Raw genomic sequence first — 17590 nt, 5'->3', positions numbered from 1 at the left:
AATTGTCGTACCATATTTGATAGGGTTCAAATATGATAACACCTACAAGGGTGATTAGAGGTCGCCCCAAAAGCCTCTATCCCTCTCGGAAAGGCTGGCAAGCTACCGAGAGTATTCTGCCCGCACAGAAGAGCCTGGCAAGCTATCCGTTGTGTATTCTATATGCCAAAACCAGTAACTACAACTGGTCTCATTCACCTGACCCTGAAGGCTTCACCGACATGGCAGCACTGAGAAGGATGAGAAAGGAGAGGCCGACAAAATCTCAAGGTCGAACTAGGCTGCCACAACGAAGGAAGACAAAAATGATCGTCTGTACTTTCAATGCACATACGCTAGCATCAGACACATCCATCGAGGACCTGATGGTACAAGCGCAAATGATCAAGTACGACATCATTGGTCTGACCGAGACAAGAAGGCACGAATCTCACCATGCCGTTTTCGACACTGGAGAAGAATTGTTCCTCGGAACATGCGATAAAAGAGGTGTTGGAGGCGTCGGTGTCCTTGTCAACACAAACTTGGCCAAGAACTTGATTCATTCAAATGCCTACAACCCGAATCGGACGTTTACATTTGAATAGATGTGACTCACTGCCTGCAGTTTCTATCTCCGTTGTCTACGCACCAACATCTCATTATGATGAAAGAGAAATCGAGAAGTTCTACATGGAGCTGGAGAAGTTCTATAAAGACCACCTTCTACAAGATCATTGTGGGTGATTTTAATGCCAGGATAGGACCTAGAATATCAGCTGAAGAACTTCACATCGGGATCCATGGCCTAGAATGGAATGAACAGGGTGAGAGACTGTCTGAGTTCATCATGTCGACCAAGACCATCCATGGTAACTCACAGTTCCAGAAGGCAGAATCTAAACGTTGGACATGGGAGTCTCCCGGTGGACGATTCCACAACGAAATAGACCACATCATATTCAATCGACGGTTTTGCCTGACTGATGTCGCTGTTGTCCCAAAATTTCGAACGGGATCGGACCACCGTCTCCTTCGTGCAAAATTCTACTTCACAGAGCAGGGAGAAAGGGCTGCAAAGTTCAAAAAGAGAACTCCCAGAACGACCACCAACTGGGAACTCTTTGGCACTATTGCGGCAACATGGGAAGATGCCATTGTTGACAACATTGACGAGGAATACGATTGACTGGTTCAGCACCTCCATGAATGTGCGAGGAACGCCAAGAGAGAGATAGCCACAAAAAAACACCTGTCTTTGAAAACTCTTGAGCTAATTCGCCAGTGTGGTTTGGCGCACGCCTCAGGCAACCACAAGCTAATGTCTGAGCTCGCAAAGCAGTGCAGAGATGCAATCAAGGAAGACCTCATAGAGAGAAGAGCATAAGTACTAGTAGATGCGGCAGAAGCTGGGAAAAGTATTCGTTACGCCCGCCTGTCCTTCGCCAACTACAAGACCAAGATGACTGCCCTCCGATGTCCTGATGGATCCATCACATCCTCCAGAATGGTAATGGAGAAGATTATCCATGACTTCTACTCAAATCTCTTTGATAGCCATGTCCACTTGCCGACATACCAAATTCCACAGGATGGATATGTCGTTCCCAATGTTCTCCCTTCTGAAATCCGACACGCCATTTCGTCAGTAAAGAAACAAACAGCACCCGGCCCAGACAAGGTCAGACCTGAACACCTGAAGAACCTGCCATCAGTACTCATCAATACACTGGCTCGGATCTTCACTCGCTACCTGTCTGAATGCAAGGTTCTGTCCCAATGGAAAACCAGCAGGACCGTAATAGTGTTCAAGAAGGGAGACATCCATGACATTGGCAACTATCACCCGATCTGCCTATTGTCTGTCATCTACAAGTTGTTCACTCGAGTCATCCTAAATAGGATTGGCAGAACACTAGATGAAGGACAACCATGCGAGCAAGCCGGGTTCTGCAAAGGATTCAGCACCATCGACCATATCCACACAATAACCAAACTCATTGAGGTTTCTCGGGAGTTCAAGATGCCGCTATGTTTAACGTTCATTGATTTAAAGAAGGCCTTTAATTCTGTTGAGATGGAAGCGGTCATTGAAGCCCTAGCCAATCAGGGCATTCAAGCCCAATACATCAAGATCCTCCGTGAGCTGTATTGTGGATTCACTACCAGGATCTCACCATTCTACAAAGAAGTAATCGTTGATGTCAAGAGAGGAGTTCGGCAGGGTGATACCATTTCACCGAAACTCTTCAGTGCCACCCTCAAGAACATCATGCGACGACTGGAATGGGAAGGAATGGGAGTGAAGATAGATGGTTGGCAACTACACCACCTCCGTTTTGCTGATGACATTGTTTTAATAACACCAAACATCAGCCAAGCAGCACAAATGCTGGCCGACTTTGACCGTGAGTATGGAAAGGTAGGACTACAGCTGAATCTTACGAAGACAATGTTTATGAGAAACAGCCTTGTTCCTGATGCCCCATTCGCTCTCAACGGAACGACCATCTCTGAATGCAACAGCTATGTGTACCTAGGTCGAGAAGTCAACATGACAAATGACCTGGCACCCAAGCTGCGCAGGAGGAAGAGAGCAGCTTGGAACGCCTTCAAGAACGTTGAAGAAATAGCTAAGAGGATGAAGAACCTCCGGCTCCGGGCACATCTCTTTGATTCCACTGTTCTTCCTGCATTAATATATGCCTCAGAGACCTGGGCCCTACGCAAACAGGATGAGAACGCTATTCAGGTCTCCCAAAGAAGAATAGAAAGCGCTATGCTTGGAATATAACGTTTCACTCAAATGAGAGAAAAAATCCGGAGTTCTGACATCCATCGACGATCAAGAATCAGGGACGCTGTCTCATTTGCCAAGGTGTCAAAAATCAGATGGGCTGGTCACGTAATGAGATTTAAAGACGACCGCTGGACTAGAGCTGTTACCGACTGGATTCCACGGGATGTCAAAAGACTGCGTGGCCGCCCACGTACCAGATGGTCAGACTTCTTCGTCAAGATCATGAACGATCAGTTTGAGGCTCTTCATGTTCCCGGAGCGAACAGATGCCATTGGGCTACACTAGCACGCGACAGGGACAAATGGAGACGTTACTGGCGCCCGCTCAAACAAATTGACGACTAACGGGAAGTTAAGTGATTAAGTGATAAAGTGATGGAAGTTGTAGAGTTAATGATTTTTTTAAATAATATTTTTTTCTGTGTAGCTCAAGGTAAAATTAAATCTGTTGTGATTATTAAAATATTCATGTCTATAAAATTCTCAGTGACATATATAGAAACCATGATGCATATGTGGTTGATGTTTTGTCTTTTTTTTTTTAAGGACCGAAGATTCAATGATGAAATTGACAAGTTAACTGGATACAAGACAAAATCCCTGTTGTGCATGCCTATCCGCAGTAGTGATGGTGAAATTATCGGCGTGGCCCAAGCAATAAATAAGATTCCTGAAGGTGCACCATTTACTGAAGATGATGAGAAAGTAAGATTTCATGCCTTTTATGACTTTACTTTTCTTCTTGATAATTAATTGCTATTATTCATGAAAAAATATAGGAATTATGTGTATTTATCTTGGATTAACTCATTTAGGGATCAAAGAGTTTTTTTCTGATGTCCACAAAACATAATAAGAGGGTTATTTTTTTGACATTTTCTAGAATGTGGCATAATTGAAAATAATTATTTTATCTTTTTTCTTGCGCAGGGGCCATGCTAATCTTCTCTGTATCGTTCCAATTTTAGTATATGTGCTGCCGAAGCGGGCTGGAGCGATAGCACAGCAGGTAGGGCGTTCGCCTTACAAGCGGCCAACATGGCCGACCCGAGTTCGATTCCTCCGCCCCTCTCGGAGAGCCCGGCAAGCTACCGAGAGTATTCGGTATGCCTGACACAGTAACAACAAAGTCTCCAATGGAGACGTTACTGGGCCCGCTCGAGCAAATCGACGATCAACGGGAGGGCCTTTACCTTTACCTTTTGATGTGTGCCAGTCTCACTGGTGTGATATATCTCACTGTTGCTTGCTTTGCAATCCCGTGATCATAAGTGATGCAAAGCCTTTTTTCATTTCCAGTTTGGCCAGTTGCATATCTTCCTTGAGGATGTTTCTGTTTATCTCTTTACCCCATTTTTTGATGGCTTTGGATGTTCTTTTTTTGTAAAGTTCTACCAGTGCACATCTTGAATATTAACCATTTATTGGATGAGTTATGGGCAAATATATTTTTCCAGTATGCGGGGTGTCTTTTTATTTTGGTCATCATTCCTTTGAGGCACAGTAGCTTCTTAATTTTATGTAATCCCATTTGTTCTTTGCTTCTTTTTGCAAGGCCAATGGTAATGAGTCTTTGAAGATTCTGCCAATGACTTTCTCAGTATAACTTATGGGTTCAGATCTTATATTGAGATCTTTAATCAATCCAGTTCAACCCCCAGAATTCCATATTCTGCTCTCCTCCCCCATTTGCCCCCTCTCCTCACCTCCCCACCCCACCTAAGTCCGCCAGGAGTGATCCATGAATAAGAACCATGAGTAAACCCTGAACTCTGCCAGGTATGGCCCCAAACCCCAACAAACCAAAAAGAAAATAAACAAAAAAGCAATTTGTTAATTCCAAATTACCAATAAAAGCACACTAGTTTTTCTTTTTATTTAGAGAATACTTGATTTTGTTAGAAGTGTACACTTTCAGTTCTGAAATGTGAAATTCACTAATATTTATTTTCTAGTTTGATGCACTGAACTAAAGTTCTGACTTTGTTGCTCTTTCCTTCATATTAAATAAAATCTAGTAAAGTCAATAAAAATTGTGGTAAAAGCAGAGATTAAGTTAGTGTTTTTAAATTTAATGATTGCTATAATCCTTTTTGATATAGTTTTTTGTGATTTAATGTTCTGGATGTGAAGCTACTTGCTTTTCCCAGTGCTAATCACTGATCAATAAGGCAAATGTTCTGCTAAGAAGGTCATCACAAAATATGATTATGAGGAAATACTTTTTTATTGAGACAGCATTAGTTTACATGACTGTATATGTTTTAATGGTACAACTTTACTATTTCTATGTCTTGCCTCTCTGTATCCCACATATGATGAATAAGATCATCTATATTTGTTTTTCTTCTTACTTGTTTCTCTTGTGTCATCCTGCCAGATTCATCACCAAAGCACCGAATATCCCTCTGTTCTTTGGGTCCTTCCCCCTTTCTCTCAGTTAACTACAGCTCTGAGTTCATGGGTTTGGTTTTATCTATTCCTATGCTTTGCTTTTCTATATCTCACATATGAATGAGATCATCTGTATTTGTTTTTCTCCTGATCTATTTTCTTAGTTCAGTCCCATTTGGTTCCATTCATGTTTTTGCAAAAGGCAAGATTTCAGTTTGTGTGTGTGCCTGTGTGCATACATGCATGTTTGTGTGTGCGTGTGCATGTGCATGTGTGTGTATTGTGTGTGTGTTGATGGGCAGTTGTCACTCATGATGATACTTGGGGATTAATCTTGGCATGATGTTTTGCTCAAAGATCCATTCAGACTGTACTTGGATGACCATATGGTGTCAGATATCAAACTGGGGTTCCCACAGGCAAAGAATTTGCCCCAGCCCTCAAGCCATTTTCCCGATGTCAAGACTTTTTACAACTGAGTAATATTCTACTGTGTATTCCATATCAAAATTTTTTTTTATCCACTCATCTGTTCTTGGGCACTTAGTTGGGTTGGTTTTTTTTTGTTGTTTTGTTTTGTATTTTTCTTTGCTTTTTGGGTCACACCCGGAAATGCTCAGGGGTTACTCCTGGCTTTGCACTCAGGAATCACTCCTGGCGGTGCTTGGGGGACCATATGGGATGCTGGGAATTGAACCGGGGTCGGCTGCATGCAAGGCAAATGCCCTACCCTCTGTGCTATTGCTCCAGCCCCCAGTTTGGTTGTTTTTGTAATTCAGCAATCATAAATAGCATTGCAACAAAGATAGGTTTGCATATGTTTTTTTTCCAGCTAGTGTTTTTTGTGTTATTTACAGAGGTACTAGGAGTAAAATTACTGAATTATATGATAGAAATATTTTTACTAATTTTAGACATTTGCAAGATTTAGAAAGCAAGATTTAAAAAAAATTTTAATTAGTGAAACACCATGAAGTACAGTTACAGACTTACAAATTTTTGTGCTTGAGTTTCAGTTATACAATGATCAAGTACCCATCCCTCCACCAGTGCTCATTTTCCACCACCATGGGTTCCAGTATCCCTCCCACCTCCCATCCCCTCCATTCCACCCTGCCTCTGTGGCAGGGCATTCCCTTTTGTTCTCTCTTTCTCCTTTTGGGTGCTGTGGTTTGCAAGAGAGGCATTGAGTGGCAATCATGTTTGGCCTATAGCCTACTTTCAGCATGCTTCTCCCATCCTGGGAGGATCCTCCCAACACCCTTTATTTGGTGCTCCCTTCTCTATCTGAGCTCCATTTTCCCCTAGCACATGTGGCTGGCCTCCAAGTCATGGAGCAAAATTCCTGGTACTGATCTTGGCCACCCCTGGGTGTTAGTCTCCCATTTTGTTGCTTTATGCTCCCCAGATGAATGTAAGTTTCTGTGTCTATCCCGCTCTTCCTGACTCATTTCGCTTAAACATGATACTTTCCATGTAGTACCACTTGTATGTAAATTTCATGACTTCATCTTTTCTAACAGCTACATAGTACTCCATTGTGTAAATGTACCAAAGTTTCTTTAACCAGTCATCTGTTCTCGGGCACTCAGGTTTTTTCCAGATTCTGGCTATTGTAAAGAGTGCTGCAATGAACAAACACGTGCAGATGTTACTTCGACTATACATTTTAGGAAGCAAGATTTTTAAGTGAAGAAATTTTAAGGTTTTGTTGTGGTTTTTGTTTTGGTGCCATACCCAGCTGTGCTCAGTGATCAGTCATGACAGGGTTTAGGGGACAAAATGGGATTCTGAGAATAAAATCTAGCAAGTGATCTACCATTGAATCATACCTACAGCCTTGAATTTCTATCTTCAATCTATCTTTTGCCCCAAAAGATTTTAAAAAATTTTTTTGTTTTTGTTTTGGAGCCATACCTAGTGGTGCTCAGGGGTTACTCCTGGCTCTGCACTCAGAAATTACTCCTGGTAGGCTCAGGGGACCATATAAGATGCCAGGGATCAAACCTAGGTTGACTGTCTGCAAGGCAAGCACCTTACCTGCTATACTATCACTTAAGCTCCCCACAAAAGTTTTTGATGTTCTGTATTTGTCACTCATCCCTAGGCAACTTAGTTTTAAATTCAAACTCATTTGAGAATTAACTTGCTTCACATGGCATACTTTCCCTTTCCTGTAGTTATCCCATGTATCTATAGTTGTATCTTATATTCATGCCTCCTCACTGGATTAATTATAAACCCTCCTAGCTTTGAAAAGAAGTCTTGCCAGTTATGATAGAAATACTGTGTTCATTCACTGGTATTGGATGGAGAGCATTTTATCTCAGTTTCTTTATCTGTTTATTGTTTTTTTTCCCTGCATGGTATTTTAAGTCATACAGGAGTGGTGAAGAAGTAAGGCAGAAAACTAAATCTAGAAATAGCTGATGGGGAAGTAAAAAGTTTAGGTTCTTCTAAATAAGAGAGAGCACTGTGACATAATGGTTGCATATGAGCCGTATATTGCATCTGCAGGCACCGATATTCCATCTCTATCATAAACTGTGTAACCTTGTTCAGGTTTTTATTTTCTCTGTGCAGCACTTTGCTCCTCATAGAAGAGAGATGTTGATGTTAACTCTCACCTAAACTGATAAAGGGAGATTAAATGAGAACATACAAGGAAAGGGTTTGTTTGAGAATGCCTCACACATAAGTCTCCATTAAATATTATCTTTGATAGTTGGAAATGATCATCCTGGATAGGAACTGAGTGCTGAGAGTAAGTAAAGGAACAGACACGAAAACCTCTCAGTATCTTTGTTGCAATTATAGTGCCTAGAGGAACAGGGCAAGGGAGAGGGAGGAAGAGAGAGAGAGAGAGAGAGAGAGAGAGAGAGAGAGAGAGAGAGAGAGAGAGAGAAGGAAAGTGCCTACCATAGAGCCATAGAGGCAGGCTGGTGGTGTGGGGGGGACACTGGTGGAGAGATGGGTGTTGGATCATTGTATGAAACCTGATCCGGAACAGCTTTGTAACTGTGTATCTCATGGTTATCAATTAAAATATTAAAATTTAAAAAGATTAGTTTTGATAGAAATTCATACATATGAGATAGTCATCTCAGTTTCAAAATGATTTCTAAGTAGTTTAAGCATATATATAGTTGTTGTATTGTCGTTGTTGTTAAAAACAGCCCATATGCCAGGTAGTCTTCCATTCCACTGTTGGAATTTCAACAGAGAAATGTAGGGATGTACTTTTTTATAATTCATGGTTCTTTTATAGTATTGTTATTCATGTGCAGTTTTACTTGGTAATATAATATTATGCTCATACTGATTTGTGTTATACCTTTCAGACTGTAATTATTTCTTACGTATACATCCCCATGTAAATGTATTTAAATGCACAAATTTAGTTTATACTTGCCATAATTTAGGGGATACAATTTTGTTTCTTTTATTTTTCTACATAAACTAGTTTGCTTAGTCATTGACCTATTACTGGAAATTTGGGTTGTTTCCAATTTTTCTCTAATACAAATGGCCCCTGAATAAACATCTTGAATAAATGATGTTTTTCATTTAAGGTTATTTCTTTAGTGGTATATTTCAAATTATGAAATCTCTGAGTCAAAGGGTAAAAAAAGTTTTATATTTCTCATTTCAAGTGATTAGGAAGCTTGTTGAAATACTGAACTCATTTACAATGGTCATAGTATGCATATACCTTTCTCTTCACAGAGCCCTTTCAACATGATTCATTTTATGTGATTCATTTTATGTTTTCAAACTCAAACTAGTTTTGCTTTTGTCTGGCAGGCAGATTTCAGACAACCTCCTCTTACCTAAATCAGGAACAGAACTTCAACATTGCCTACAAGTAAGAACTAAGAAAGGGAGATGGAAACCTCGTAGTTAGTGATAGGCATGGAGCTCCCAAGCAGAGATCCTCCAGGTTCAAGTTTTTGCTCAGCTGAGTGATCTGGAGCAAGTTGCTCAATTTCTCAATCCATCAATTCCTCCATAATTGTTGTGAGGAGTAAACTGGATCATAGATGTGCAGTGCTTAGAGCAGCACATATCAATAAATGAGTCTCACAAATTATTTTCCTCTTTTATAGCTAGCTAAAATAATTTGAACCATTTATTATTTTGCTTTATTCCTTTACCTGCAGGGTCATATTTCATAGGGGTAATGATAAATTTACTGTACATTTAGCACAACATGATTTGTATGTTCTCTTATCTTAGCGAGCTACAGAACTGTGCAGTCTGATGTAATTCTAAATATATCTATTTTTTGCTACGTGGAAATTAGAAAGTTATTTATCTGAAAGAAATTAAAAATTAAAAGTGGTTTATTCATTCTGGTCTATTATGTCTAACAAAATAGTTACTGCATAGGGTAATATTGTTTATCTCGAAACTTCTATATGTTAGTAACTACACGCTGTCATAGGAAACAAGCTACCTGAGGGGGTTGAGGGATAGTACAGGGAGTGGCTAATGCCTATGGCAGAGGGAAGTGATCAAACAGAAGGAGGTGCTGCTGAAAGGTGGGGAAGTGTTATGTGGGAAACCTTATCAGCAGCAGTACTGTAAACCACAGTGCAAAAGCTTATAGATGGGCACTGGTGGAGGGATGGGTAAGGTAAGGTAAAGGCCCTCCCGTTGATCGTCGATTTGCTCGAGCGGGCCCAGTAACGTCTCCATTGGAGACTTTGTTGTTACTGTGTCTGGCATATCGAATACTCTCGGTAGCTTGCCGGGCTCTCCGAGAGGGGCGGAGGAATCGAACTCGGGTCGGCCATGTTGGCCGCGTGTAAGGCGAACGCCCTACCCGCTGTGCTATCGCTCCAGGAGGGATGGGTATTTGATCATTGTATAATTGAAACCCAAGCACAAAATTTGTAAGTCTACAACTGTCCCTCATGGTGTCTCACTAATAAAAAAAAGAGAAAAAAAAGGACATTGCCCCTCCTAGAGGCAGATTGGTAGGTTGGTGGAAAATGGGGGGAGGACGTTGGTGGAGGGAAGTCAGCACTGGTAAAGGGATTGGTGTTGAAACAACGTATGTCTGAAACTCAGTCATGAATAGCTTTATGATCTCATAGTGACTAAATTTTAAAAATTATTTTAAAAAATGAAAATGAAAAAAAAATTTAATGGAATTGCCTGGAAAGGTCCTCAATTTCATTTCCCACCAACCTGCCCTCTTTCACTGTAGAAATCTTTCTCTAACAGATGGTCATCCAGCCTCTCCTGAAATCATCCCTTTTAATAATGACTTTCAATTCATTATGCTCTTTAAAGTTCTTACACAATCCACCATAATTTTATCAGTAGAGGTTAAAGTTTTGTGTGAAAGATAGTCGACCATCTGCATATATTAAGTTAAATTCTGAAAAATTACTCATTTTGTAATATGTTGGAAGCATACACAAAAACAGATCCTACAGAAAAGGTGATTGGAATTTCCTGATTCATTTAATGAGTTTCCAGCAAATGTTCCTGTTTTTCAATGATGTGTGTACGCTGGATGATTTAGGTGGTATGATGAGACTCCTGGCATCCAATTAATTTATCACTTTGTTATTCCTGGGTGAGTTAAAGGGAGGTGTTTATTTTTTTGTAGAATAAACTAATGAGAGTTGGATGGGAGCAAACGTTTATTATCTATCAAGATGTGTGGGTGCACCAGCATGAAATCCAAGATATGGAAATAGGCACAGGCTCTTATCTGCTTTGCCCAGGTTGCCTAAGTACCTTGGGACCAAAGGAGCCATTTCTCGTTGTGGTGTTGCATGAAGAATGAAAAGTATATTGTAGGTACTGTCCAACAGCCAGCCCATAACTGGATGCAGCTTACAGTTTTTCTTTGGCTAATGTCTGGAAGATTTACCCTGTCTCTTCAGCTCAGAATGCAGAGTGTTCAGCCACCCTGCAGCTCTCCTTCAGGCAGACATGTTTGAATACCCTGCAGAGCTGGGAAGTAGCCAGTTAAGCTTGGCTGCCTGGGGACTGGCAATGGTCCATGAGCTTGTTATGAGTGAGTCTATCTTGCCCATTGGTGCTGAGGTTGGTACACGATAATCCTAATGAGTCTCCTAGAGCTGTAGTTTTGTAATTTGCAACACACCTGAGAACCACAGCCAGATTATAGGAGTAATTTCATAAACTCAAGGTCTTACATTTTTCTTTTATTTTTATAAATTTGTTCACAATATTTGATTACATTTAATATTTGAATATCAACCCCACACCACACCTTCCTACTACCATATTTCCATCCCGAACCCCAAACCCTGCCCCCAAAGCAGAACTGAAATACTTTATTTGTATTGCTTGTTATGAATAATCTGCTATAAATGATTAATAAAAGATTTCTTAAAGGAAAGCGTGTAAAGATTGTTGTATTTCACCCAGGAGCCATTAAGCCCTCCTGTAAGAGATCAGTAACATATTGTTAAAGGTTGAGTTTTGTGTGCTTTTATATATATATGAAATTTATATATATACACACATATATATTTTTCCCCTAAGATTGGTTGCCTTCTACTTTAAACCCAATCAAATGTGATGTGTTACTCTTGGTATATTAGTGGTGTAAAGTATGAGATGTCCAGGAATAGATTCTCTCATGGGTGAGGCTCATCTGAGTGTTTTAAAGTTGTTTCTAAATTTGTTAAACCTAATTTTCTGAACTCAGGTCGGCCATGCTGGCCGCGTGTAAGGCAAACGCCCTACCCGCTGTGGAGCGATAGCACAGCGGGTAGGGCGTTCGCCTTACAAGCGGCCAACATGGCCGACCCGAGTTCAATTCCTCCACCCCTCTCGGAGAGCCCGGCAAGCTACCGAGAGTATTCGATATGCCAGACACAGTAACAACAAAGTCTCCAAATGGAGACGTTACTGGGCCCGCTCGAGCAAATCGATGATCAACGGGAGGGCCTCGAGCAATTTTCTGAAACCTGGTAGGAAGTCAAGGGTGCAGAATGTATTAAAGTTCATTTTCATGAAGAGGAGAGGGCTGGTGAACACATCACAATGATGAGTGACAAATTGGTCACAATTATTTGGAATGTCAAATTGGTAACCCAGAGATTATAACTTGATTGGGATTTGACTGGTAAAGTACTGAATTTTTTAAAAGAAGCTCTTAGAATTACCAAGTAAGTAATGGGTGCTTCAATGGAGTGTCTTTCCATATGCTTTGCAGAACCTATTCAGGTAGTTTCATTGAGCTGAAACAAGAAATAGCAGGAATGACAAATAAGTGAATGAAATGTTACAGAGCTATGATTATTTAAATGTAAAGTGCGAGGTTGAAAGACTATTCATTTTAGCATCATTTTTACTGGCCACATAGTGTCTCATTGAATGGAAAAAATAATTTCATTATTTTATTTCATTATTTAAAAAGATTTTTTTTTTTGGAGACGCACACCTGGCTGTGCTCAGGGCTCACTCCTGGCACTGTACTCAGGGATCATTCCTGGAGGGATTCAGGGAACCTTATGAGGTGCCAGGGATTAAACCTGGGTTGGCTTTGTGCAAGACAAACACCCTACCCATGTATTATTATTTCTTCATTTAATATTTGTTTATTTGACACTGTTGTATTTGAGGTACTACTAAAAATTCTGAATAAGACAATAATTCCTGAGGCCGGAGAGTTAGTATAGTGGGTAAGGTGCTATCTTGCACATGCTAAACTGATTTTTATCCCTGGCACTGCCCAGCACCACCAGGAGTGATCCAGTAAAATAGAGCCAGTAGTAAGCCCTGAGCATACCTAGATATGGCCTATCCCCACTCCCTAAACACACAAAAACCCACAGTAATTCCCATCCTCTGAGTTTAGACTCTTATGGCAAGGGCCCCTAAGTAAACTTGTAAGAATTTTATACCTTCAAGGAGTGATGAGATATTTTTTATAAATTATATATATTATTTCAAAAAATTTTTATGATTTTTCTGTAGAGTGAAAATTTATCATATGAGTGTGCTTTGTTAAGTCAAGATAATATTAGGGGGGCCTATAGTAAAATTATATTTTATACTTTGTAGTAAAGTCTTTCTCCATACTCTCAAGTAACTGATAAATTACAACACTTTCAACTGAATCTATTTCTTTTTTCCTGTTAACTCATGGAAGATATGTGTCCCTCCAGGCTGCCTTAAGCACTGAATGTGAAGTACAAGAAAATGCTGTCTTTTCACTTAATTCACCTTGAAGATTTTTGTGCTGCCTCTTGATACAAGGACCAGGCTTGAATCCCAGTATCAGTTTCCTACCACCTGAACTTGGGTAATATAAGAGACTGGACAATCTCACCCTAAGAGAGCCTAGCTATAGCTCTCTGGTGCTGGGCAGATCTCAGCATCAGAAGATAGATCAAGGGGTACCTGGGAGGAAAATTTTGGGCACTCATAGGATTAGGTGTATTTTGATTTTTAGGGACCAATATGCCCATGGATTTTAATAGCTGCCAGGTCTGAAAGTAATCTTCCAGTCAAGCCACTTTGACAAGTATGCAGAATAACAAAGAACTATTTGAGAGAGAAAGAGAGAGAGAGAGAGAGAGAGAGAGAGAGAGACAGACAGACAGACAGACAGAGAGAGAGATAGAGAGAGCTGTACCAAGATTGAACTCAGGGCATGTGAAGCATGTACTCTCAATGTGGTTTATCCCTGTTATCCCTTTTCACTGATCTAGACAGGATTTGTACTAGGGAGAATGATCTGAGGAGAGAAGAAATAAATAAGCACTTGTTGGCAGAAAGAGTTGTTATTAAAGAAGTGGAACAGAATGTTGTGGATTCTTGTTTATCGGAAATTTCAAATGCAGACAGATAACTATCTTCTTTGAATAACTAGTTTAATGTTGTCATCTAAATAAACAGCAAGATTCTTTTCAGTGTAGAATGATGAAATACTTGAATTGGAATTTTGAAACTTTAAAGTCAAATTCATTTTTCATTAAAGTGGAATTGAGAAAAGTTCCAAATATAATTGTCTATCTTAAACTGGACATATAATATAAACATCCATATATAACAAACATGTTATATCACACATATATACTTAATGTTTAGTAGTCTTACATATACATATTTTTGTTGTATCAAAATTTATAATAGCATTTGTCACTGTTGTATTGCTGCAGTGCTATTATACCAGTTGCTCCACCAATATTTTGAGATATATACATATATATTTTTGGAGATGGGGGTGATTTGGGTTTCTGGGTCATACCCGGGTGTTCTCAGGGACTATTCTTGGTTCTGTGCTCAGAATTCACCCTTAGCAGTACTTGGGTTGACAGAATACAAGAAAAGTACCTTAACCCCTGCACTATCTCAGTAGTCCTTAAATATAAATATATATGTATGTGTATATATATTTTTTTCTTTTGCTTTTTTGGATTATCCAGCTATGGTCAGGGGTTACTCCTAGTTCTGCACTCAGGAATTACTCCTGGCAGGTCTTGGTGGACCATATGTGATATTGGGGATCAAACCCAGGTTGGCTGCGTGCAAGGAAAACACCCTTCCCCCTGTACTATCGCTATTGCTCTGGCCCCACTTAGTTATAACAGTAACTAGAAAAAAATAGTAGCAACATGCAAACTGATCCAAACAAATTTAATCAAATACAACCATTAGGGTTTGATTCCTCCATCCCTCTTGGAGAGACCGGCAAGCTACTGAGAGTATCCCGCCTGCATGGCAGAGCCTGGCAAGCTCCCCGTGGCGTATTTGATATGCCAAAAATAGTAACAACAAGTCTCACAATGAAGATGTTACTGGTGCCTGCTTGAACAAATCGATGAACAATGGACGAAAGTGCTACAGTGCAGTGCTACAACCATTAGGTAGTTTAGAATAGCTCATAGGTACATCATAATAGTCAAATACATTGAAGTAGATTGGAGTTGACAACTTTCATCTAACTTTGCTATTTGATTTTACTTTTTGGGGTTTAGGGCCATACATGATAATGTTCAGGGCTTATTCCTGACTCTGTACTCTCTCCTGGCAATTCTGGGGAACTGGATGCAGTGACAGGCCAACCTGATTTGGCCACATACAAGCAAGTGTCTTACCTGGTATAAGATCTCTCTGGCTTGCTACCTTGGTTTTAATTAAAGCAGGATTCAGACAAAATTCTGCTGCATAAGAGTTTAAACAATTTTTTTTTTCTTTTTCGGTCACACCTGGCGATGCTCAGGGGTTACTCCTGGCTCTGCACTCAGGAATTACTCCTGGCGGTGATTGAGGGACCAAATGGGCTGCATGCAAGGCAAATGCCCTACTTGCTGTACTATCACTTCGGCCCCGGGAGTTTAATCCATTTTAACCAATATTTTTACTAGCAATCTGGATCAAATATTTCATAAACTGTTCAGTAAACTTAATCCAGTCCAAGCTCCCTTCTTTTTTTCAGTGATCTAAACACTCCTTGCAATATGTCAGAAGCTGAATCTCATTGGTAACCTTAGGTAACCAAAATCCAATGACTCCATCAGGATTGGACAGCATCATATCATATGCCAAAGGATATAAGTTCGGAATTTGCTAGATTTTTATGTTCAATTCACACAAGGTTTGCAGAAGGCATATAGGTTATGATCACCATTATACATATTCTGATTACCATTAATTTCAGTAGAATCCTTATACAGTACCCATTGTGCTGTTTAAAAGGCTGTCAGTTTTACCAAAGAAAGCTTATCTTTAACACTGGAAAAACTTCACACTGTTGATAGATCTTGCTAGACCAAGATCTCCAGAGCACATGTAAATAGCATTTGGAGTATGGTTTTCTGATTGATTACTCCCAGAGTGTAAATCCTTGCAAATTCATTGTCTGCTCCTTGATGGCATATTAAACTTAACTGCATCCACATCCGCACATTCACACACACACACACACACACACACACACACACACACACATGCATGTGCACAAACATGTCTGTGTTATATAATTTTTGCTAAAGAATTTAAGAAACTTATAGACAAAGAAAAACTTGCAGTCTTTTAATCTGTTTGCTTTTCATTATAAACTAGTAAATGAAAAACATTTACTAAATATTTCACTCTGTGACAGACACTTTTTAAAAAAAATTTTATTAGTGAAACACCATGAGGTACAGTTGTAGACTTACAAATTTTTGTGCTTGGGTTTCAATTATACAATGATCAAATATCCATCCCTCCATCAGGGCCCATTTTCCACCACCACAGGTCCCAGTATCCCTCCCACTTCACCTCATTAAGTCCTTATAATAATTCTACAGGTAGTTATTATCATCCTCCTTTATACATGGGAAAACTTAATGTGAGAGATTTTTAAGAACATATCCAGGGTATTTGGCTTGTCTTTGTCAGTTCTGGGTATAACATGTGCCTGCCTAGTGCCTCATGGCATGAGGGGATGCTTTGTAGATGAATGTTCATTATTTGAGTCTTCTATATTTCTGTTACTCATGATACAGGACCATACCTGATATACTTATATAATAAAAGTGGCCATTGTGCAGAGTTAATGTTTTAGGGGAGTATATGTCTTAGTAACTACCTTGTCTGGTTGCTTTTGACTTTTCTTAAGTGACTCTAGCCAAGCTTATGCTGTCTTCATAAGAAAAATGATATAAATACTGGCTAAAGTTAGGATTTACAAAAAAAGTATGAGGCTTTGTACACATATATCTATGAAACAGATAATTTAGTATTTTCCTTTAGTGCATTTTTGAGTTTTTATTGACAAATAGCAAAATATTTTAAATGAATGTTTTTTTAAATGATTTTTCTTCTCTTGAGGATGCAAAGGGGGTAAACATTAGTCTGACTGTAGCTTTTTTTGGTTTAAAAATATCATGTTTCATATTAGAGTTGCAAATAGTGTTCAATTTCACTGAGCAGGGAAATGGGCATTTCCGTGTAAATTATCCTACAGCCTTGGAGAGCTTTTTCTGTTTAGCAAAATTATGAAGTGTGCTCTAACGTTGTATTTCTTGTCAGATAATTTTAAGTAGAATATAACTGTAGCATGCATGTTAATTCTTATTTTTAACATGCATTGATTTTTAAATTATGCTTGGATATATATTTCCTCCTTTCTCTTTGTTGGAGGTATAAATGAAACCATTTCTTTTAGTCATTTTCCATTATTTTCTTTTATATCTCCCACGTGTGCTCTGGATAATATCCTGGCTACATATGATTGTAGGCTATTTGCACTGAAAGATTCTGATTCCGTTGCCAATCAACAATGTTCAGGAGCTTTCCCCCACCACCACCCCCTTCAAATTCTGCACACTCCATTTAGAAATGAGAAAAAGTCTCAAAGGTAGGCACTTCTATATTACCAAAGCAGACAGTCAAGACCCCCAGGGAGGCCCTGAGCTGTAGTGAGAGCATGTT

At 39.6% G+C, this 17590-nt stretch overlaps 1 protein-coding gene and 1 pseudogene across 1 annotated transcript in view; one reads left to right on the top strand and one right to left on the bottom strand.

Moving 5' to 3' along the window:
• Positions 1–17590, top strand: part of PDE11A (phosphodiesterase 11A) — a 461319-nt gene that overhangs the window by 66490 nt on the left and 377239 nt on the right. The window contains exon 2 of the mRNA XM_056110237.1: positions 3326–3484. Within this exon, the coding sequence (XP_055966212.1) occupies positions 3326–3484 (159 nt within the window). The remainder of the gene's footprint in view (positions 1–3325; positions 3485–17590) is intronic.
• LOC130019893 (uncharacterized) lies at positions 3677–3769 on the bottom strand (annotated as a pseudogene).

Source organism: Sorex fumeus, unplaced genomic scaffold (genome assembly GCF_029834395.1).
Source record: "Sorex fumeus unplaced genomic scaffold, SorFum_2.1 ptg000009l, whole genome shotgun sequence".
NCBI lineage: Eukaryota > Metazoa > Chordata > Mammalia > Eulipotyphla > Soricidae > Sorex > Sorex fumeus.
This window is presented reverse-complemented; position numbering and strand designations above follow the sequence as displayed.